Source organism: Centropristis striata, chromosome 21 (genome assembly GCF_030273125.1).
Source record: "Centropristis striata isolate RG_2023a ecotype Rhode Island chromosome 21, C.striata_1.0, whole genome shotgun sequence".
Classification (NCBI taxonomy): Eukaryota; Metazoa; Chordata; class Actinopteri; order Perciformes; family Serranidae; genus Centropristis; species Centropristis striata.
In genome coordinates, this window is record NC_081537.1 from 21,671,166 (window position 1) to 21,695,834 (window position 24,669).

Genomic DNA, 24,669 nt, shown 5'->3' on the forward strand with positions numbered 1-24,669 from the left:
TTATTTACTCCACAAAGTCATCCTGAAGTGACATAATCAGACTTGTTGGTAGCTGGCTTGCTAACTTAATGTAGCAGCAAGCAGCCAATCAGCATCAAAGTTGGGTGGGTGGAGCCTCTAGAGCTTAAAAAACTGCCTCACTAAAGAATAGTGCAGGTGTGCTGTAAGAAGTGTCTGTAAAAGGGTAAGTTCACACAAACGACAAACCATATTTTCTCATTTACTTCTACAGGTGTGTAGCCATTTGGATAATTTTGGTTTTATTTAGCCAGGATATACAGGTCAGGTTGAGTTTTGTTTGTAGTGATCATTCGCAGAAACTAATAATAATCAAAAGAACATTAAAGGTTTGATCGGGATTATTTTTTTCATGAAATCAGGACATTTTCTATCGATGATGCTTGTAAAGTTTGTTGTTGTTTTTTAATCTATTGGTTTCAGAGCTTCGGGCGCCACAAATGAAATCTTATTCTCCTCTCAGTTATCAGTGTGAATGCAATTTGTTATTCATGCATAATGTGTGTAATTTATAAGTTTAATGTTGAAGATCTTCAACCTCTGAAAGACATTAGTTTTACTGTTTGACTATACCTTCTGCATGTTTTTTAAAGTCAGGAACTCTTAGACTGGTCCAAGCTCGAACTGCTGCCTTTTTTAATGTTTTCAGTCTTGCAGACAGAAAGTTGTCGGTTTCGGTTTTGTTTGGACCAATCACTGCAGAAGTTCATGTCAGGAGAATGACTTATTTTAACTTGTATAATTAAACCATATTACTTATTTAATGTGCTGAACTTTTAACATATGTAACAAAAAACACTTATTGTAACCCAAAGCATGATCTTTTACTAAACCTAACAAAGTAGTTTCACATCATTTCCCATTAAAATGTGTTTAAAACTTCTACAAACCTCGATTCCAAAAAAGTAAATAAAACAGAATGTGATTTGCTAATCCTTTGTGACATATGTTCAATTGAAAACTGTAAAAAGACAGTGTATTTTATGTTCAAACAGATTAACTTTCCCATCATTTTTTAGATCAGGATTGTACTATAGCAAGTCCCTCAAAATTGCATTGAGAATGCAGTTTATTTTTATGGTAACGTAACAAATACAGAGATACACTTTATGCCACAACTCTTGTGAGAGAATTCATCAAATCTAACCTTAAAAGAGGGTCATCATTTTGAAGAAAAAAAAAAAAAATTACATTTATGCCACTTTCATAATGAAACTCCAGCAGAAAATCAAGAAAATAAAAGTCAGGCTCAAGACGATTTGGTAAAATATATACTTTTTTATTTATTTCTTCATACAAAGAAATATTTTTGAATGTTCAGTATTTAATCATCTAGAAACATCTGTTCCATTTTGCTTTTGCATTGTGTAAAATTAATTCCTTTGATGTACATACCACAAAATACTTGATTTACATGTCTTTTTCATTTTTGTACATACAGATCTGCTAGTCTAAATACATATTATATGTGGGTAAGACAAACAACTTTTTAACATTTTTTTAGATCTCAAAACAGGTTGAATAAAACTCAACCATAACCGATGCAGCAACACGGAGCAAACCCATGAGTGCAAGTTGTTGTATTTTCAGATATTCCATCAGTCACGTGAACTCGAATGGAATTTAAATGTAGTTCTCCATCAGCTGCAGGGAAAATGTCAGACCAGGATGTGACGGCTTGCTAAGAGAGGTCATCATAAATGCTTTCTTTATAATCAAACATTGCACTAAGGAGAGAAGGGACGATAAAGGATAACACTGCAAAAAATGCAGCGTCACAAGCCTCCATGTCCCCTGCTACCAACTGTTGGTTTGAGGCTAAACCCGGCAGCTGGTTAAAACTGGAAAATAAGAAAAAAATAGGCATCACTCTCCGTCTTAATGACAGGAGCAGGTGTTGTATTAGATAATTAAAGAGGCACAACTTTAAAAAAGCAAAAAGAGGGACAATCAAATGTAACTTTTACCTAAAAACTGAGAGACAATCTGACCTTTAAAACTGATTTTGAGGGTGTGAGGATAGGTTGTGTACATTCAGTCCGGGCCCTGCTTAAACACGAAAGCCCTCCTCTGGATGCTAATAATCCCTTTCCCATTATCCCTGCATTTTCATAATGGCCACCACATTGAGCATGCATAGCATAGCGTAGCACAGCATAGCACGGCCGCCTCCCTGTGCCCTTATAATAGCGTGCCACCCGCTGCACAGAGACGGGGGCAGCACATCAAAGAATGATAACTACGCGTTTTCTCCCTCTTGCATATCAAGAATTCAAGTAGAAAGACAAAAACAAAGAAGTGATGCAGGGGTGGGGGGGGGGGGGGGAGCGGAGATAGCGACTCAAGCTGTGTGAAACGTGAGATCAACCCAAAGGTTTTTTTGGCAACAAGTAGAGATTGTGAGACGTGTGAGGATGATGAGAGTGAATAAGGCATAAAGTATATAGGCCATGGACGATGGCACATGAGGTTTTTTTTTCTGACGACTCAAGGGGGGTTAGACACCGAAACCCCTCCCGCCTGAGGCAATTCTTGCTGTGCTGAGAGTGCTTCACAAAAACCTTTCCTCTTCCTTTGATCTCTTTAGTGTGGGATCTGAGCCGGGGCCTGGTGGACTTCTGTTTGAAGACATGATATTGCAGCGAGTGAGGCGAAGCCAAGTTGTTTTTTTGTCTGCCATCTTTTCTTATCTTCATGCTCGATTCCTGACAGATATGCCTCTGCTACCTCACGCAAAGATTTTTTTTTTTTTTCCCTATCTTGCAAGGCACAAACTCCCCCTGACCCTCTGTGCTCCGGCTGCACTCCGCCTCAACAAATCAAATGCCTCTCAAGGAAATTTGATTGAGACTTTGCGTGACCTTTGAACTGAGTGGATAGGGCAGGAGCCTGGCTCTCAGCCAACACTGCTTCTAATGGGGAGTTAGAGAGCGGAGGCTCGATCGATCCGCCAGTTACCTTTACCCGATTAGCATAATGTTAACATGGGCCCTTATGCGGTCCGGGATAGGATTTAACGTTTGATGGATGGGTCATTCATTAGAGCAGGCAGCAGGAGCACTGAGAATGAAAGGGCAGCTGTATACTTTAAGCATGAGTGACACAATGAGGATCAATTAGGCCCATTGATCTAACTGTTATTGAGTGGAAAGGGACACGAGATCTGCAGATAAGGCCGATGCCAGTGCAGAAACAAAACTTAATTGGAAGGTTCTGTGTTGCAGTGAAACAAGAAGAATCAGAATTAAAGGAAAAGTTATGATGCATGTATGAGTGAGGATGGATTCTCCACTTCTCTTTGAGCACTCTGTACCCGTAATATGGTGCTTTTTACATCTTACCCCTTAATTTCTACTTCGGTAAACGCTGATTATCTGCATTACGAAGCACCGATAAAATCCACTGAGTTTACAGGACCACAAGGGAGGAGCGAGAGAGTTCAAAATTAAAATGAGGAATGTTAAAAACAACATGTGGGCCAGATGTTTTGTACATATATGGTTAGGCAGCTTAGTGAATTAATTGCTTAGAAATAAAAATAAATCATTATAAAATAGATTTCTGTACATTTTACATATATATAGCAATATCTCCACATCTTGCCATTGAAATACAGAGGAAACAAACAAAAAAAACACCTTCGACAAATAATAAAAAAATGTCTTTCTTATTATTTTCACATCAATCCCAACCAAAGTTATGTCCTGTCATCTGGTAGAACTTCATGTTGAAGGGCCGGTAGAAGTCCCGTAGCCTCTGCACCACCTCAGGGTCAATGTTCGGATGGGTTCGGCCTTTATTTTTGCCCAGGCAGTGGGGCTTGCTGCTGCCCTCGGCCTTCTTGAGGCACGGGAAACCCTTGGTCTGGTTGAAGTAAAAGTGTTTGTCTGTGATGATCCTCTTGATGCCCAGGAAGTCCTGCACGCGGCCCAGCTCTCCGGCCGGGTCGCTGATCAGCCGCTCGCCGCTCACGAACAGGATCTGCTCCATGGGGAAGTACTGCAGCCAGTTGTCCAGGTGCTTGGCGTAGATGCCGATCTGGATGGCGATCCACGAGGTGTCGATGAGCCCTGTAGTTCTGTTTTTGAAGGTGAGGCTCTCGAAAGAGGGAATGTCGGGCTTCTTGGACAGAGTCTGTGTGTAGTCCGAGATGGCCCTGGTGACGGGGTCCCTCACCACCACGATCAGCTTGGTGCCCCGGGACATGGCGGATATCCTGGCTGGAGCCTCTCTGGTCACAAAGTAGCTGGGGGTTTTCTCCATGGTGATCTGGCCCTCCAGAGTCCGGGGCATGAGCTCCCTGCAGGGGGAAGGAAAAAAAAGACACAAAGAGAGGTTAGGAGAAGGGTAAGGTGGAGCAACATCTTGCATAATGTAATCAAGTTGATGGAGTGCTCTGTGTTCTGTAATCAATGACTCACTGAGCCTGTTTAGCCTTATTATAGGGCTCGAAAACCTATTAGTGCAGGCAGCTCTCCAACATCAACAGGCTCACTCACTCATAAGATATCTCACTTCTGACAGAAAACAGAGAACTCTTATTTACTGCATAATCAAACACAGGGAAACATTTACAGGAATTTCCAAACACGACTGACCCTGAATTTAACCATATTAGGGATTAGGAGCCAGGTTTTTCCACCTCCTCAACCCTCCTAACCCTCTTTTTTTGCAGCTCTGTTACCCCTTTATAATCACCCTGATTAGCCTTGCAATGCATTTTTTATAAATTAGCTCACAACATGTGTGAATCCCATTATCTGATTTGTCTCTCCTGAGCTAGTGTTTCCTCAGACGTCACTGCTAGATGATCCGAAGTGGTCCGACTTAATCAAAATTCACCCTCATCTCTTTTTCTGCCTTGCTGAGTCAGGCATAAGCAGTGCCCCGCCCACAATCCCAACCATAAGAAATGAAAATCAAACACGCTACAGTGCTGCAAGATGATGGGGCTTGTTTCAGAAACAGAATCTGTTTTTTGACAAGAGTGAGTTTGGCTCTGGGTGAGGGCTTTACACAGATACGTTACATGCAGACGTATAATCAAGAGGTACTTGAGAACAACTGGTTTTGAAGGAAAAGTGAACGCGCTCTGCTCTCTCAGCATTATGTTTCACAATTGGTGGCCAGCCGCAGAGTCTCAATTATGGTGGAGGCGATAAGAGCGGTTTGACTGACATTGGGACGCGGATCACCTTTCCCTCTCTGGCCCCCGCACCAGCAAGAAAACTATGTGTGATGTGCGTGGGATCGAATTCTGTTGGACTGCGAACTGTCAAATCAAAAAGTAAGGGATGCAAAGACAGCATATAAGCTATTTAAAGCAGTTGGAGCAGGAAAGAAACAAAGGAAGGACGAGATAACAGAGGGCACTCATCAGGGTGAACACGCTCTCTTGCAGATAAAACTCCTGTTAGCCTGTTGTACGCATAGCCTCGCCTTTTGTTGTTAAGGCGAGGGCACTGATACACCATTGTGTAGACAGTACTATTGTAGTCGAACCCATTGAAAACCTGTGTAATCCTACACAGAGTATTTCCACACGGGGAAAAAGGGAAAAGAAACGACCATGTAGGACACATTCAAACACAATTCTTCCCCAGAGCTTCAGCTGCTCCTCAGAAATATACTCTAAAAGCTCGAATCTAGTTCACGTCCATCCAGCTCATGGCTAATTCATGGAACACCGGCTCTCCATCAATGCACATATTTGTGTGCTAGAAAGAAGGAATGGTGAGGGGAAAGGGAAGGGAGAAAATACCAAGGGTAATGCCAGGTAACCAATAAAATGCCTCATGGAAATGGTGTTGGCAGATTTGTGTAATCCTAATGCAGTGCCAGTGATCTAATTATGATAATATCTTCTTGATTGCTGACACATCAGAGGGGTGAATTGAGTAGACGGGGGGGAAGCAAAGCTGTTTTCCAAAAGCTCATTCAGGGCCAGACTAGGATAATAAATAAACAGGACGGGAATTTAACATCAGTCCATTTATTTCGTTATAATCCTGCACAAGACGTGCTTAAAAAACATCCAAAATAGTTAAAGCGGACTCATTATGCTCATTTTTACGTTCATGCTTGCATTTTGTATTTCTATTAAACTATTTTTCCCCTCACACTGCACATGGCTGCTGCACCAGACGCTCTGTTTCAGCGCCTGTTACTTTAAGCCCAAGAAACGCCTCACTGCTCTGATTGGTCAACATTTCAGGCTCTTCTGCATCTGTGCACGCGCTGTTTGTCTGTAATTTCAGCCATAGGAATGACTTTAAAGAGGTATAATGGCACTTTTTACAGTGAAAAAACTACACAATCAAACATGTTCCAACAGCAATGTGATTCAAAATTGGGGAGCAATTATAAAACATCAGCAACAGAGATTATAGGTTTCCCTGACGTTAGCATGTAGCTACATGTAGCGAAAACAACATGCCTGGAGTAGATGACCATATAAAGAAAGAGTAGAACAAAATTGTTGGAAACGTAGTGCTCAAAAAGGTCAGAAACCTGAGTTTTCTGCAAGCTTTGGCCACGCTAAATATGAACATCTGACATTATAACATTAAATACATGGCAGAAAATAAGGAAAACACAATATAGGTCCTCTTTAAAAATAAAAAAGTCTTATATATGTGTGCAATCCATCCCATGTGATGACAGGCCGGAGTTACTGTAGCAGCCAAGAGTTTTTTCATTTAGATTATCCCATTTCATTTTGCATTTTTAGCATCAGTCTGACTCTGCAGGCCAGTCCTCTGGCCACGCCAACAGGAATCCTCCAGGTGCTGCTGATGGCCACTCTGGGCCCGAGCTCATTAGATTATTGAAATCTAAACAGACTCAGCATGTCATTTAGTGCAGGAGCATGACAGATCTCTCAGCCAGCGAACCATTTCTGGAGATAAATGCAAACTCCACATTATGAGCACACACATTAATTCCCTGTCACAACTTAAACCTGCACCCTCTCGAATGTCTTCGGGGGAAATAAAACCAAACATGTTGACTTAAACTGCGCGTTATTTATCATTCTCTCGATGCACAATGGTGATACTGCCTGCAAGCTTTTTGTCATTCCTTGTGCTAACATACAAAAAGAGTCCAGAGCCGACACAGAAGAGGCAAATAGCTTCCCATCTAATCCGATTTCAACATGACAATGCGGCATGGAGATAGGGAGGAGGCCTGAGTTACAATGTGCATAGTGATAGATTATGCTGATCCAAGCTCGGGGATTTCTTTTTTGGGGGGTTGCAGGAGCATAAAACAAGGAGATGCTTGGACAGCGACAGAGAAAGGAGAAAGAAAGTGGTGAGGAAACTCCTAAAAAAAGCGCCAAATCCACAAGAAGAGGTCCCCCCCTAATAAAAAACCTCCACCTCTGACTTTGCCCGCTCTCCCTGCCAAAAAAAAGGCAGGAAGAGAGAAAGGAGAAGAGAGGAGGGGAATTTTAGTGGGACAAGTAGCTCTTGGAGAAACAATGCCTATTATGCTCCTTTTTGATTTATGAGGTGCTGCTTTTAAAGATTCCGTCAGCAAACAGGCAATTCTGTGACACCGGGCTCCTCTTTTTTCCTGCTTTTCTTTGAAAGTGAGCCATTGTCCGGGAGCGGAGGGGTGAGCAGGGCAGTGGTCAGGGCAGAGGGGCGGGGATGGGGGCAGGGTGGAGAGGGTGCAGATAGAGGAGAAGGAGGGAGGGAGGGGTGCTTATCGAGGGCTGAGTGGAGCACTTCTCAGTCCTTCTCAGCCTCGAGTGAGAGAAGCCTTTTGGAGAGCTCTTAAGTGGAACGTGTGCCAAAATTGCCCTGCAAACATCACCCTGTCCCCCTTAGATACCACAGACTCCAGCTGTATAACAACTGAAATTGTAAAAAGTGTAAACTTGACCTCAGGATGCAAAACTTTTTCCATCCTTGTTTGCTCTTTCACATGATACTCTATCTGCAGACTTTTTTTTATCTCCTCGCCTCTCTGCACCTTTGTCCATTGAGAATATTTCCAAGTTAAAAGACATGCCAAAAACAGCGATAAGACACAAAGCAGAAGCCCTTGTCACATGACAGCATCAAACAGGGGCCGGCGGAGCGGCCCTTTGGCCCCGTGTTTTAAAGAGCCCTCATCCCAGTGGAGATAAACGGCAGTCAGGAAAAGGGTTATTTCTGTCTGATGCTTCTGCCTCCCTCCTGTCATGTTTGATTTGATGATAACGGGCTGCCGCTGAGCTGTCTGTTTCACAGCATCCCTGACAAAATGACTAGTTTGCTGGTAGACAAAAGGAGAGAGAGCTATTTGGGCGTGCGTCTGTCGATTTTCTGTTCGATACAAAAGCTTTTCAATTGTCTCACATGTCTGGATGTTGAAAGCATTTGAATGTCAAATTAGGGTTTTGTTTATTTGAATACAGACAAAATCAGAGGGCACTTTGTATCCACCAGTGAAGGTGGGGCGGGGCTTTACTCTTATGGGCATTTAACTCTAAACACGTCTGGTTTCTATGGCTTGAAGACCCTTGAGCGAGTGTTGTCTCCTCATGGGAGGTACCGCCACAGAAAACAACAGGGTACACTGAGCGCTGAGGGCCAATCCCAGTACGCCCCCTTGGCCCTACCACTTCGCCATAACCCTCCATTTTGCCCGTTCAAATGTAGGGGTAAGGTGAACTGAATCTTGTTGGGATAGAGAGATAGACGGAAGTGGTATAGTACCTAAAGAGGCACACTTAAATTTGTGTGCAAGATGGTGACTGATGCTGCACATGAAAAACAAAGCAAACAACAAACGTAGGCATTTTCTTTGTGAATAAAGGTTTTAAAATTAGAATAACCATCGTATCATGATATCGTGTTGTACTATTCCCATTTTCAGAGACTTTGAACCAGGCTAAAAGCTGTTAATATGTCACTTTATTAAGTTTTAAGCATTGTTTCAGGCAAGAAAATAAGCATTTAGATTCCAAATATGTGGTCAGTTTAACCAAATGCATGTTTAGAAATTTGTTGCAAGGTTTTCTGAGATTTTTTCGGTCAGACTGGCGAGCAGTCATGTCAAACTGTGGCTGAAACTGAAACTAACGCCATCGACGACTACTTCTGTGGATCAGTTCCTTGAAGGATTGTCCCATTTCATAAGGGAAGGTTTCAACCACTATGACAAGCAAAAATGAGGCGTAGGGGTGAAAATAATAAATAGTATTTGGTCTTAGTAAGAAGAAGCTGAATCGATCTAACAAATCGACTGTTTTTCGGACATTCATCGTCAACAATAAACTGTTTTGTGCCGCGATCCCGAGTTTTCTTTACATTAAAACACTCCAGAGTCTCCACTCTTCACCCCGCTCTCTCCTCCATTTGATCTGCGAGGTCCCCCCGACCCCTGACAATCAGGCCTTGAGGTCCGATAGCGAAGTGACACTTCACAAGTGGGAAGATGGAGAGGGAGGAAATGAGGGAAGAAGCACTGAAAGGCTGCCTTTCTTTTCCAAGGGCCTCTCACTCGGAGCCCTTCACATGAACCAATGTGGTGGACGTACAGGCATTTTCAGGAAATACAAAGAAACATCTTTATTCCTCGTTGGACGATCAGGATCCAGGGCACCGCTTGTTCGCCTACAATGTTATAAATTTGAGTGCAAATTCAAACAAAATGTATGTATGTCATAAGACAATGTGTGAAATCTGATACTGAAAAAGTCTCCTGGTGTGAGAAGCGCAGTGGGAAGGAAGTGAAATGTGGAAGTTTTATTGCACGAATATATGGATGAGTCACTGGTAAATAAAAGCTGTTTTCTTACCAGCACTCCCTTTTAAATCTCTCAGTTCGGAGTAGGAGAATCCTACATGCTATGAAATGGAACTGAAGTGAGCAACATGTTTATGTAACACACATGCACACACACACACACACACACACTCTCTGGGTACTACAGAGGGAGGCAGGCATGCTCGCCTCTGCTGGCTTACTGAATATTTTCAAAGTAGCATTTAAGCACATACAGAAGCCAGACATTTTGAAATACACTCCACTCTGCCTGGAGTCTGACATTATATTTAACCACAGAGCATGGCTTTGGCTGTAAATTAAAAGAATAGAGAAGATGGTTTATGGCTCAGTCGGCCCGGGACGCACACAGGGAGAAGAGACGAGCTCCGGCTGCAGCTACAGAAGCTTCATCTGGTCTCTCTTTCAAGCACTTGAAGTGGAGTCCAGGTGTTAGTATGTGGCCACTTAGAGCTTTTTGACAGTTCATTTCCTGGCTGAGAAGAGCCAGAGACCTCTGCTTGGAGCTGAGACCTTGCAGGAGTGCATGCTGAAGGGGGTCTGCGTGCATCTGTGTCTTATACATCTCTGGTTTTGTGTGTGCATATGCACTTTTGCTGTCGAGTATCTTCCATCCACGTATGTCTTTCGCACCTGCTTGTAACTTAACACCCCAAAACTCGCCACATGATGAACCCTAAGTGATGCTACAGCTTCGTCAACCTGATCAGAGTCAACTGTCAGTGCGCCTCCAGAGCCTGAGGTTTCAAATTAACAGGCTTCACTGAATAATGGTGTCACTGGAAACTCAGGAAGGTGGCCGGGTGGAAGCCCCTCCGAATCATCTGTCTGCTAAAAGGATTAATAATGCAGGCTGGCCTAGTATCACACACTCAGACCTGGATGGGGCGGTGCGGTTATGAGGAGGAGAGCACTTTGAAAGCTAAATTCTTCCTCCAGATTAGCAGAGCCAGTGTCTTTTGGAAGTAGTTTTAGATGCCAACGCCAGTATTTCTTTCCTTGAGTTGGCTGTTCTTGCCTTTAGGTGTCATATGATATGTTAAGATATAGTTAGAGGCACACAAGTGCAAAGAGAGAAAGATATTTTTGACAAATTCCTATAGATTGTATGAAACATGGATGAATGAATGGGCAAAGAGGTGCAGCATGGGTGGAGCTGAGGTGGGCTGAAGAAAGCCTGGCTGCATGTGATGGCCCACACATATAATAATGCAAAACTTTAAGCCTAATATAATTTAAATAGTGACATATATAAAAATTAGATAAAGAGAACAAAACTGTTGTTCGTACCAGGCTGTAAACATGTTTATTACTGCTGTAAAGTTGGGCATTTTAACACAGGGGTCTATGAGGATTGAGTTGCTTTTGGGGCCAGCCTCAAGTGGCCATTTGAGGAATTGCAATTTTTGGAAATTTCACATTGGCTTCATTTTTCAGCCTGTGGAGTTGATGCTTGCAGATTTCACAAAGTGTTTGAATCAGTGGATGTGGATCAATTTCTGATTTATGTATCAGATAATGTTTATACCTCTACTCGTATTAAATTGAGAATGAAGAGAGACCTTATTTCTGCATATTCTCCTATTCTAAAAATACCTATACACCAAGATATGGCCTGAGATCCTGATTAACTGAAATCAACAAACATTAACAAGAAAATCTGAGGCTTTGCATAATATTGGACAAGATTGAAAAGAGGAAGAAAAGCTATTTATGCACACAGCTTACTCAACAAATATTTCTGCTTGTGAAACACTTTTCTAGAGATGGGAGGGGTGGGGTCACCAGCCTCAAAGGTTGGGAACCATTGTCCTAGACAAGAAGATGGAGGCGGAGCAGACTTCAAGCACAATTGGAAAAAAATAAACAGGCTGTGCAGTTAATTAGAACATTTCTACTAACAAGAAGGGAGTGTAAGGCACTGCTCAACAGGATCTAAGGTCAGAATATAATGATGCTGCTTCCATTTTAAGCTTTTCCGGAACAACATATACAGAGTGCATAAGCCGTCATCTTGTTTCTTGCTCCCTGACACTTTGACACCAAAAGCTCTGTGCCAGAGTCCTGATCTGCTTGATAAATGCAGCTCCCAGACCCCCTTAACTCCATCAAGAAGTTGCACTATGTCAGAGAAGCCTGGGAATCCACTGACCCTCCATGTAAACAAGGCAGTTAACCCGACCGACGCAACCCGTCCATCCATCATTTTTTACACTGGAATCGGGGAGTCTTGCTTCGCCGGAGTGGAGCATTTTTTATCATAGTGTTAGTGTGTGTGTGTGTGTGTGTAGGAGAGGGAGAGTGAATGACAGAGAGAATGTGAGTGAAGGAGGGAGGAGAAGACAGAGAGAGAGGGAGAGAAGGGGAGGCCTTGCGGTTGCAGACCATCCAGACTGGTTTCGGGCTCGTACCCAACCTGGTTTTGGAGGCAACATCAGACACTAGTAAAGCAGAATAAATAAATAGAGAACTAACCGCCACATATAATGTCATGGACTACATGGGGTCAGACACCCCAACAGCATATTACCCCCGGCCACAGCTCCAGATACCCCCCTCTGCTGCATCCTGAAAATAGTTAAAGTGAAGCGGAGACATTCTGCTCTTACACCACTGTGGTCGCCTCGTGATGGGCAGCATCGCACAAGCGTGACAAGCACAAATTATTCAATTCAATAAGCAACTATCATTTTTCCCACTCGGAAAATCTGTTTTTAAGTATATTTGTTGCTATTTGGCACCTTCAGAAAACAGCGCAGGAATGTGTGGAGCCAGGAGGGTTTTTCAGGGCCCGGAACCGCAGCGGCCTGTGGCCATAGACGGCTGCATGGAATTACCGAGTGTTAATAACCCTGCAGTGAAGCGGAGGAGCCCACCATGTGGTATAAATAAAATAGAGGAGTTGGTGAAAGGGATGGTGGAGGGTAGAAATATCTCCTCCCTTCCTCTCATGAATGTGCAAAAAGCTTGTCCAAAAAAAGGCCATTTTTCTGGCTTAGGAGAGGTGAAAGATCCCATCGTTTTGGTAACACTTAACTCAACATCTCACCACTTTGTTTGACACGCGATACAAGATGAGTCACCTGATACGGCCGCAGCGATCCGGCTACTCATTGTGTGAGCTTCAACGCCAAAACCAGCCGCGAACCCTCGCCAGCGGACACACGCTCTTTGACAATCCACTACTTGGCGATATAAATATAAATGGCGATTAAATAAAATAGAAAATCTTTCCCTCAGAGTACAACAGTAATTTACCAATATATGGTCACGATGGATTGACTTTTTCAGACCCTGAAGACAAGACTTCATGTCAGAGACTTGCATAAATTAATAAAAAAAAGTTCCAGCAATTAATGCTTGGAAAATAAAGACCTGTTTTTAAACTCTCCGCCACTGCAGCAAGGACTCCATATGACCAAATGAGCTAGCAGGAAGCTCCATAATCTGATATATTTTAATGTGAAAAGGTGGGAATGTGAGGTAAAAAAGGTGAACAATATGTCAAGTAACAAGTAAAAGTGTCATTTTTCATGCTTTTATTGTTAGTTTTCTTAAGCATTCAGCATTTTCATTCATTTTTTTGTCTCTTTTCCTGTGATACATTTAGTCAAAGTCTAAAAGTAAAGACTAAATGACTTGAACCTGGGTGTTTTCTTGTATTTTACTTTTATTTGTTACTTTGTTTGTGTATTAAAAGTGTTAGATTTTCTTGTAATATTTAATTTAATTTGTTAAAACTGGTGTGAAGTAAAGTATTTGTATTGTCATCTAACTTATATATAAAAAAGAATAATTATGATCTATACATCTCACCGCTTTGTTTGACACGTGATTCAAGATGAGTCACCTGATACGGCCGCAGCGATCAGGCTACTCATTGTGAGTTTCAACGCCAAAACAAGCCGCGAACGCTTGCCAGCGGACACGCGCTCTTTGAAAATCCACCACTTGGCGATATTACCCAGAATTTGTTTAGCACTAGTAATCCGCACTAATCAGTGTGTTTGCTCTGGGTGTTTGCTGAAGGTGTTAGCCCCTGGAGCTCGCCACACATTCCAGCCGCTCCATCAGGATCAGGGCGTGACTGGCTGACAGCTCGGACGAAATAAACCGATGAACCGTAAAAGAATAAAAAACAACAGGGAAAACAACAATGAAGGGCTGCAGGTGAAGACTCAGCATATGTGTGTGTGTGTGTGTGTGTGTGTGTGTGTGTGCATTTCTGCGTGTTTTTGTGTGCAGGCAGTATCAGCCATTCTGACTGATTTCCTGACACTTGACATGCACCAAGAGGCACATGACTCCTTGATCTAGCTACAGCAAAGATGAATAAAAGATGAAACAGACTCGAGAAGAACATACATGCCACCACCCCCACTCCCTAGACGCACACACAGTCACACACACACACACACACACACACACACACACACACAGAGCAACAGAGAGAGAGAGGGAGCAGGCGAGCTACTTTGCATCCTGTTTGAATTGGCTGTCATCCGTAACTGCCTGCACACCTTTTTGAAGACAGGTGAACTACAAAGTGTGAGTGCGAGAAAGAGGGGATTTCCTTCTCCACTGTATGTCACTCAGTGAGCACAAAACCATCTTCCTGTGCATTCGGACTATTATTTATGCTTCCTCACAGTGCAGCTGTTGTTGCAGGTTAATGGTTTACAAATTCCTGAAGACAGCATGCCTCCCCAGCTAACGTATAATTAGCTAAATTGAGTAACGATAGCGACAATTAACCTGAGATGGAAAGAGTGGCAGCAGGGATCCTCAGGCAATCCCTCAGTTTTCTTTGGATTTGAGCCTAGATGTTGTCTCCTACAATATCTCTGAGCGCCTCGAAGACAAGATAATTACTGTTAAGAACATCAGGCAGCGTTTTAACCATTTCTGCTGCTGCCAAAAGCAGAGAAGCTCAGTTTCAGGGTTTCGCTGTTTCATTCAAGAGACGGTTGTGGAGCATGTTGACAAATGTTTTCACCCTTTCGCTGTATCTCTATAAGTGAGCCTCTTGGTTAGAAGTGAAACACGATCTGCTTCAAGCTCTGTGCCAGGGAGCTGTTTTGTGAAAGAAATAAAGACAAAAAATGTGAAGATGTGTCATCCCTCAGCCAGGAGACTTCAGACAATGTTTGTTTTCAGCTGCTAAATGAAGCTGTTTCTTCTTTGTCATGAGATATCCACTTTCCAGAATTAGAAAGCACCACCAACACACTGCCAACATCCACCATCCTTCCAATTTACTATTTGATGAAATAGAAAATCTTCCAGAGTACAATAGTAATTTAGAAATATATGGTCATGATGGATTGACTTTTTCAGACCCTGAAGACAAGACTTCATGTGAGAGAATAAAAAAGTTCAGCAATTCATGCTTGCAAAATAAAATTTGTTTTTCACATTTTCGGCCATTGCATCAAGGACTCCACATGACCAAATTAGCTAGTAGAAAGCTGTGAGAAATGTGAAGTTAAACAATATATCAAGTAACAAGTAAAAGTGTCATTTCTCATTCTTCTTATTTTTTCATGCATTTATTATCATTTTTATTTAATTTTTGTCACCTTTTCTTGTTATAAAACTAGTGTAAAAGAAAAGTCTAAATGACTTGAACCTTAATGTTTTCTTGTATTTTATTTATTTATTTTGCTTGCTTGCTTGTTTCCATAGCTACTATAAGTATTTTGTTGTGATATTTAATTGTTAAAATTAAACTATGTTAAAGGGTGTGAAGTAAAGTATTTGTATTGTTTTTTAACTAATAAAAAAATGTAATTTTTAAATTGTGATTTGAAACAAAATATCCTCCAGAGATAAAAAATCAAAGGGTACATGTGCCAGATTTTTCCCATTCAAATAAGTAGAGTAGTTCATAAAGACTTCCTCTGAAAAAGACCCGATACTCTGCAGTGTTAGGAGAGCCTGCTTAGACATAGAAGACAATAAAAGCATTTTAAAGAGAAAAAATAATCCACCCACGACTTGTTCCTAAACCCACAACCTAACTTTTGACCCAGTTTTTGATTATCCTGCTCTTCTTGTTGTTTTTAGAAATGTAGTTTGATAGCCGTGTGTCCAGGCCTGCCTTCTGATTCTGATCAGTTAAACAGGGGGAAAGAGAAAAAGTGCTCGTGATGGAAAATAATTGGAAGTGAGTCGAGTTTGGCCAGGTTGTCTTGGAGTTAGAGCCGAAGTGTTCTTACAGCTCTTATGAGAGCAGCGCAGGGAGTTCATCTAAATGGAGAGAGTGACTAGTGTCGAGCAGCCGCGGTGCAGAGAGACAACTCAGGGCTTCTAATGAGCTCTGCTCTTTTACTGCCAGGCTAATGGAAACCTCCGGAGACCTCAGCCGCTCTCTCTCTCTCCCTCTGTGTGTGTGTGTGTGTGTGTGTGTGTGTGTGTCCTCTCTACCCAGAGGCAGGCACACTCTCCAGCACCCTAATGGCTACCTCTGGGACTTAATACCTGGGACAAGTGAGGCTTTACAGGTTTACTGTCATCACTTTCTCCTCTTCCTCCACCTACTCCTCAACTATTCTTTTCTCTGGAAAACACAGAGGACTTCTACTTCTTTTTCTTCTTCTATCTTTAATAGCGAAAGAAGAAAACAAACAATTTGTTTCTACCAGCCTCCAGGGAAACTTTTTAACGTGCTAAAGAGTGTTTATTTAGCACCAATGAATGACCGTTAACTCTGTTAGGAGGATGTCTGGTTCTGTTCTGACATGTGCCACAACATCCAAATTATCACCTTGTTAAAATAGGCCTAATTCACACATAGCACAGAGGGAGGGTTTGTGCGCCGTTTCCTACCTCCTACGCTTCCTTTCTTCGTCCAAAAATACTTTGTTACACTTCTTTATGACCTTTTTTTCATTGTTGTTGACGTAGAAAAGCAAAGACATGTAGTTGCATGAGTCTTTTTAAAGCATGTGTGTTTTTCTGTTTGACAGAAAGTTTCCTCTGTGGCTTTTATTCTCAACTCCAGCAGGAGGTTCCTGTCTGTGGCGGCCATATTGTCTTCACTGGTGCGGGTAGTGCTCGCTGGACACCATCAGGAGGCGAAAGGAGCTGGAGGGGGAGGGGGGAGGCCACCACAGTGCAGCGCTGCCACTCCCTTCTCCACAGGTCTCCCCTTTCACAATTAACCGCTTGTAATTTGGGGATGAAAGCTGCCTTTTCTCTGTTTCTCCACCCCCCGGTCACTCTCCCTTCTCGGATGAGCCACGCCAGCTTAGGCACTCGGGGACAGAGGGCCTCCGTCCCCTCCACGCTGACCAAAGAGAGACAGCCACTCGTGGTCAGCGAGGCCTGTAGCGAGCCCCGCCCAGGATCGGATGAACCGAGCGCGACATGTGACACTATTCTTACACGCCAGCGAAGCAAGTGCACAGCTGGAGAAGAGCAGTTCATGAGGCAGGGACTGGGAGGGTACCGAGGGGGGAAACGGGGCACCATTAACAAATAATCCACTCATTTGGGAAGACAAGGTAGAAGTTTGGCCAGCAGAGTTTGAAACTGCTTGTTTTTATGCTGGCTGCGCGACGGAGGATTTGAGCGGAGGATGTAAACCTGCTGTCAGCTGTACGGTTGGCTGGCCGGGCGCTCGGTCCCAGAGGAGCCAAAGAGTTCCAGGAATCAGGAAACAATCAGAGAGCCAAAGTATCTAATCATCTGAGTTCATCTTTGTCCTCTCTGGAACGGGGTTATCACCACCTTAAGTTTCAGTGCTTATTGATTCTATCAAATGCAGAGTTTTAAAACAATCCTTACTTACATGTCCAGGAAAAACTGTGCTGACATGCTATTGTTTTCTGCAGGCTGTAAAATCCCCAGTGGGGCTTGTAGGTTCCAGCAGCTTTCTGCAGCCCTGCAGATGGTCAGCACACAGACCCTGTCAGCAAGCAGACGTGGGTCTGACCCCAGTCAAAGGCCCTTAACCCATCTCTCCACATTACGTCCAATCAAGCCTGACCAATCAATACTGGCCATCCCAGAGGAGTCAGGCCATGCTGACATTTGTGCACGCTGTCTGACCGTTTCATTCTTTTGTGACTGGAGATGAAAATGATTTGTGGCTCCACAGCTGAGCCGGTCACCACCACACAGCATAAACAGCACTTTTATACACCTTTCTTGTATGCAAACATCAGCACGAGATGTTTTGTGCACAGCGATGCCCTTCACTGGGGCTCTATAGAACCAGGTGGCCTCTTTTGGCCATTGAGAGGAAGGAAGGGAGGGTGAGGTCAGTGGCAACACAGAGTGGATGGGTCACCTACATGGAAATAGGAGCACCCCTGTGGTGAGAAGATAAAAAGACGTGCACCCATCCAGAACTGTCCCTGACACGGCCCGGAGCTGCAGTCTGACTCTGGCTCAGCAGAGACCAGTGGGGGTGGACCTGCCTTTAGATAACGAACAGCGCGGACTTCCGCAAGCATCCAAAATCTGATAGTGAGTTTTTTTTCTTTGCAACAATACACCACTTGTCCTTTTTCCCCCGTGTGGCACTAGAAGTAGCTTTTACTGCTTTGTGTGTGTGTTTACCTCCACTGTGTTTTATCACAGACTAGATACAAAGGTTGACCAGAGAGACATCCTGCTCAGGGATGGCGCCGGTTCAATCCCACCAGTCCTTCGACAGCGACTGGAGCCTAACCTTTGATCACCAACCACATCACACAAGGTCTGAAGATTATATAGTTCAGTGTGTGGGCTCCAAGTAAAGTTATAGATTGTATTATTATGACTTAACAGCTAGAATCCACCTTAAAATGTCCTATAAAGATCAACAATGTCAATATCTGATATTTAATGATCTTCACAATGCTACAAACACAACACTTACACCACCCGTACGATCACAGACTGGAAGCCTGCGCTCTCTCCAGCTTGTTCCCAGCTCCTTGTTTAATGCTAAAGCCACTCTGAGGGAGGAGCAGCAGCGTCAACAGTGCCGGGGCCCTGACAGCGAGCTCAGACCAGAGCCCGCGACACGACAGCAAAACCACAGTACAGTAATTATATATCAAAGCCCCTTCATAGCCAATAGGGCTAAATGGAATATGAAGAGAGCGACGTGCACCACAGACTGACAGGGCGAGATGAGGGCGGCAGTCAACAAGAGTTAGGAGTAAATAAAATACCTCTCGAAGCTGAGTGGAAAGTGAACTGTCTGAGTCAGAGCCTGTTAAAAGTGACATAACCCTTCAAACTAACTGCAAATGTAGAATCAGTCACGGATATAATAAGATTGACAATTTACTACAGCTGATTGTGCTTTTGCTGTTGTTATTGCTCAAATTTGGGACAACTTTATACTGGGTCTCAAAGAAGCAAAATTACATTAATTAAAAATAAATAAATTCTGCAAGTCTTATTTGGCATTATTTGCATTTCATAACTTTATATTTAATAAAAGCCTCTTTACTTTCTCTTATTTTGAAAAGTGAAAAAATTATATTTTGTAGTTTTACACTTTGTCTACTTGTTGTGATCAACTGTCCTCTCTGTCTTTTATCCCCTATTTGTGGCATTAAATGTTATGTTGCAAGCAATTTTTTGCACTTTTCAAAATAATAGAAAGCCTCTTTGCTTTGTCTTATTTTGAAAAGTGCAAAACTGTATTTTATAGTTTTTACACTTTGTCTTCTTATTTTGATAAAGTATCCTTTCTGTCTTTTATCCCCCATTGGTGGCATTAAAAGTTATGTTGCAAGCATTTTTTGTGACTTTTCAAAATAAGAGAATGCTAAAAAGGCTTTCTCTTATTTTGAAAAGGGCCAAAATTTAATTCCATAGTTTTTTACACTTTGTCTACTTGTTTTGATAAATTATCCTCTCTGTCTTTTATCCCCTATTTGTGGCATTAAAAGTTATGTTGCAAGCAATTTTTTTGCACTTTTCAAAATAAGAGAAAGCAAAGAGGCTTTCTCTTAATTTAATGCCACAAATTACATAGATGCAAATTTTGAAAAATCCATACAAATAAGTTGGGTAGACTGGTGACCCTGAGCTCTATTATATATCACTTATGAAATAAAAATCATTTCTCTCAATTTGCCATTAATATACGTGCTAAAGATAAGTTTTCACTTATCAGATAACACCAGTTGACTTTGACTAAACAGGTGCAAATAGAAAAATGAGAAATAATGAACAAACGTTGCTGTTCACACTCAGTCACACTCGCCTGTTGAGCCCTGACTCTCTCTGTCTATGTGTGTGTGTGTGTGTTCCTTGGGGCCAGTTCATGCATGACCTCACTGTGAAAATGTGTACCTCCTGATACAAGGACCCCTCGGTCAAAGGCATGAATCATGTGTTTGTCTTCGACACAAATAAAAACTGTCAAAGTACATCAGAAATCCACAATAAGACTTGTTATTGCCACCTCCATTCAGGCTTTTCTGCTTTAACTTGGTGGCATTCCAGCTCGAAAATGTGCGTCCATTGGTGGGAGGAAAAGATGGTGCAAGCTGGATACAATAGTGGATGGCAGAGGGAGAGATTGTGCAAATGGACAAACAAGGAGAGGTGAATTGCTCAACACACACACACACACACACACACACACACACACACAAGCGTCCATAACCGCCTCCATAAATGACCCTCAGCGTGATCAGATCATATTCCCACAGCAGATATTTCAATGCCACGCAATTTTGCCTCTGTCTGGAACATTCCAGTGCTCTCTACTAAGTCATCTCCAGTATCTGGTCCTAATGGGAAACTTTGGAGAGTCAGCAATGGATGAAGTCTGATTTAGAGAAATAGAATCATTAAAACCACTACGGGGACTGCTTAGACCAGCTGTTTCACTGAAACCTAGATTTTTCACTGCACATAAAAGTATGAAAAGCCTGTTCAAAACCCAGTAAGTAAATACGTTAATGGATTTTTATATGGCATAATCACTGTTTGCATATCATGTGGCAACATGAAATGCCTCATAACACAAAAATTATCCAAAATGGTCTGAAGTAAGTTTTGTTTTCAGTGAAGAGTGAGACATTCTGTTGTCATGAGGTTATTCTTTGGCACCAACAGGAAAAGAAAATGGACTAAAATGAAATTTAGCTCCACACAATATGCTTCCATTTCACCTCAACAGAAAAAAACCTCGAGTCATGACTTCTTTTAAAAAAGTATTAGATTTCATGGCCTTAAAAAAGTCAGCACTTTTCCTCACAATTCCCTATACCCAGAAAAGTACTGTATGTGGAGGTTAAATAACAGACTGCAGTAAACCTCTGCTGCTTCTATCAAATCAAGCAGCAGTGTCTTTATTTTGAATGCTGCCAACACTTTGCTTCCCCATTCGGCTTTTTTTCATTATGTCGAACATTGCTGGGGCCCCCTTCGAGGTCCTGCATATTTAACGTAGAAGAAGAGCAAAATCCGTTTCATTCGAGACACGAAATCCTAAAGGTCTTTTTTATTATTTGATTTTAAATCAATTTGACAGGTGAGCCTTTTACTTTTTTAACTTCACATAAAACGTTGATAGGCAACTCATAGGTTTTCCAATGTAAACGTGCACAAAAAGCAGAAAATAATTAGAGGATTTTAAGTTGAAGTCCAATAACTAATCAATAAATAGATTTGGCCATCGGCGATTTATTGACCCTAAGGCTATAACTGTGTTTATTTTATCCACAAATAAACAGCCTGTTGCAACTTATTTTGATAAAATTATTAATAAAAACAAACTATTGGAAGATTGGAAAACTCATTATTATTTATTTTTTTATTACTCTCTGGGGGTGTTGCAGTCATTAAGCTCGTTATATTGTCACTTTGTGATGTAAATGAAAAGGATAATGTTTTTGTTGCGGGTTTTGTTCCAAGAAGGATCCTCACTTTGTCTTGCAGATTCTCGCAACGTAGGCTGCTCGGCCTGTGGAGCCCATTCATATGTGAATGGTGTAAACGCTTTCAGGTCTGTGAACACCATTAGGGTAAGTATTCTAACAAAAACACGCTAATATTATACTTTTTTGGTCTAATAAGTCAAAAAAGGTGCACTAGTTTATTTTGCATCCTTTCACTGCAAATTTGTTCAAGTTGTGCCACCCACGTTCATTATTCTATCCAATGCATAGTAGTAAAGTAATAACATGTCTTCTGTCACACAGGCGCTCACACGAATGCAACAATCCACAGAATAAACCACACCAGCTGTGCTATCATGCGAAACTCTGCTCAGAACAAATCCCATCTAATTTATAAAACACGCACCATATTCATAGCAAAACATAAAAACTAAATAATTGTACATTTTAAGTGGACAGAAACGCCTGAAGACACGTCACCGTGGAGGTGCAGTGTTGCACTGTGTCCAATAGAGATCACTGCACATCGCAGAAACAGGCCAGCATACAACTGTAGTCACACAGCAGACTCAGCACGGGACACAAGGCGATACTTTTATAAATATATATACATGCACGATCGAATAAGTCTGCAATCAAACCTAAAAAAAATATTCTTTAATTATTAAAGAGTGCAAGCCTGCAGCCCCGGGTGTAAAGACACTTTAAACAAAGCAACCAGAGTGACAACCCAAGTCACAGTGTTCATTTATCTTAATATGCTCAGATTGGAATAAACTCAAAATCTCCTCAGCAATTGCTATAATAAAAAATATAAACATTTTATATAGTTTTATTAGGTATAAATTCGTGTCCATGTAAACCAATTTGGAGTTAATTAGCTTCTCAGGTTCCATTAATGTTTCTGGGGGGCAATTAATGGAAAACCCCACTCTGTAAAAATCTAACAACACCAGAATATGCTTTATAAAAATACATATTTAGCCATATTTGCTGAGTGGTCAATATCAGCAAAATTGTTTTGCATCACTGCCAATTCCACTACAGCTCTATTCTTTTATAGCGTAATAAAATTATGTAAAGTGCGTTTGTTTTGTGCACACAGTAGTGATAAATGATTTTTACCTGTACCACTCCAGTCCGTTCTCATAGTTGCGGTCGAAGAAGTGCGGCTCCGCTCCCACGGCTCTGATGTCCGGGTGCACCCGGAGAAACTCCAGCAGAGCCCGGGTGCCTCCTTTCTTCACCCCGATGATGATCGCCTGCGGCAGCTTCTTGCTCCCGGAGCCGTTGGTGAAGGTGGACATGGCGCTGAGCTCCGGGTTGGTCTGCTGCTCGCCCCGCATCTCATCCCAGTCGTCGGCTCGGTCCGTCTCCAGCTCGTTATTGAGCAGGTCTCTGGACGCGGAGGTCCTGAAGGACGGCTCCTCGTACTCGCTCTCTATATCCTCCCACGGATGCGGTTTGGCGAGCAGTCTGGACACCAGGTCCGTCCTGCTGCTCTCTGTCCTCATGCCCACCGTCGAGGCGGTCTCCTTGCCCCGGTAACTGTCCACCACCAGGCTTGGCATAGTGTAGCAGTAGCCCACGCAGGAGTAGAGCATGTAGACCCAGATTAAAAACATGATGCTGAGCAGGAGTAGCTTCTTCTTCACGGGGCTAGACCAGAGGGCATACAGACGATGACAAACCGGGCTATATTCCATAAGCCTTTCGGTTGAAAATCATATCCCAGCGGCGCATATTGCCCAATCAGTCCCGGTGGCACCTCCACAATCCTCGCAAAATTACGCACATGCTCACCTAAAAACTAAAAATAAATACAAACACTAATTTAAATATACTCGATGGTAGATCCAGGAATGAAAAGGCATGGAGTAGTTTGTACTCATAGTTGTGGCTACAATAATATGGGAGATAGTTGAGCTGCGACAGGCGCACCGCGCTGCTGCTCCACGCGCATCTCAGGTTTGTTCAAAACTGCTGCTGGAGCACGAGACCTTATAGAGAGACGTGCAGGGGAGTGACAGCGGCAGCAGCCAATAGGCGCACGGAGAGTAAATATGCAGCAGTTTGTTGATAGAAACGGACCAATGAGAGGGAGGCAGGGGCGGAGCCAGCCGTGGGAGCCTCAGTATGGAGATGGAGCGCGTGTGTGCGGGACTGCTGAGAGTTTGGAAAACTTTCTTATTGGGCATAGACGCCAATTAACTGTTTTTTTCCTCATGCAGCCTATACAGACATATTGTTCAAATGATTTCAGACGACTTTAAGTGTTTTCCACAGCTTTATTCCGATATGATTTACACACTGCGACCCTTTTGTGCCAACTTTTTATTACGCAATAAACAAACTTTTAAAATAAATTACCAAGAGCTTTAAAATTAAAGTAAAGCGTCACTAAAGTGACAGCAACAGATCTTAATAATCAATTAACATTTTGACTTAGTAACAGGAGACTTTGCCTTTTATCCTGACACTCAATGAGAATTAAAGTGCAGAGGTCACACTCTTATACTTTTAAAATTAAACAGACAAAACCAAACAGATCGTTAATATTATTAATTAACGTTATTTTAATTATATAAGTAATTATACAATCATTTAATAATTTTGTCGCTAATCTGAACAATTATGCCTGGAGGAAAATATAATAATAATAAGATATAACTTTATTTTCCCAGAGGGAAATTTAAAATAACAATAATAATTATAAATCAAAAACTTTTATGGCAAAATAACTACAATTAATAGCAAACTACTTGTAATATATACACTTGTAAACGTTTTAAAACATTCAATTCAAACATTCGATTATGCCTTTTTACTCATTTTAATAACTTTCTTTACGTCTCCAGTCTGTTTTTACGCATGAATTATTCGCTACTAACAACAAGTCACAATAAAGTAAAGGAGATTATTATAAAGCTGAAAGCAAATCTCTTCTAATTTTTGATATTCCTGGCTTTGTTGTTTTATTAGCCTACTGTCTTATTTATGACAAAACCGTCTCTTT

At 42.1% G+C, this 24,669-nt stretch overlaps 1 protein-coding gene across 1 annotated transcript; it reads right to left on the minus strand.

Moving 5' to 3' along the window:
• Positions 1-1,276: 1,276 nt before the first annotated feature.
• Positions 1,277-23,624, minus strand: hs3st3b1b (heparan sulfate (glucosamine) 3-O-sulfotransferase 3B1b). Its single transcript, XM_059324587.1, has 2 exons — positions 22,779-23,624; positions 1,277-4,318 (listed from the first exon to the last, which is right to left on the minus strand). Exons 1-2 carry the CDS (start codon positions 23,357-23,359, stop codon positions 3,700-3,702), a joined length of 1,200 nt encoding a protein of 399 aa, XP_059180570.1. The 5' UTR covers positions 23,360-23,624; the 3' UTR covers positions 1,277-3,699.
• Between the last annotated feature and the right edge of the window lie 1,045 nt (positions 23,625-24,669).

Coding starts and splice junctions, on each gene's coding strand:
- hs3st3b1b (XM_059324587.1), bottom strand. CDS start 23,359: ATGGAATATAGCCCGGTTTGTCATCGTCTGTATGCCCTCTGGTCTAGC. Junction 4,319..22,778: donor AACGGACTGGAGTGGTACAG/GTAAAAATCATT, acceptor TTCCCCCTGCAG/GGAGCTCATGCCCCGGACTC.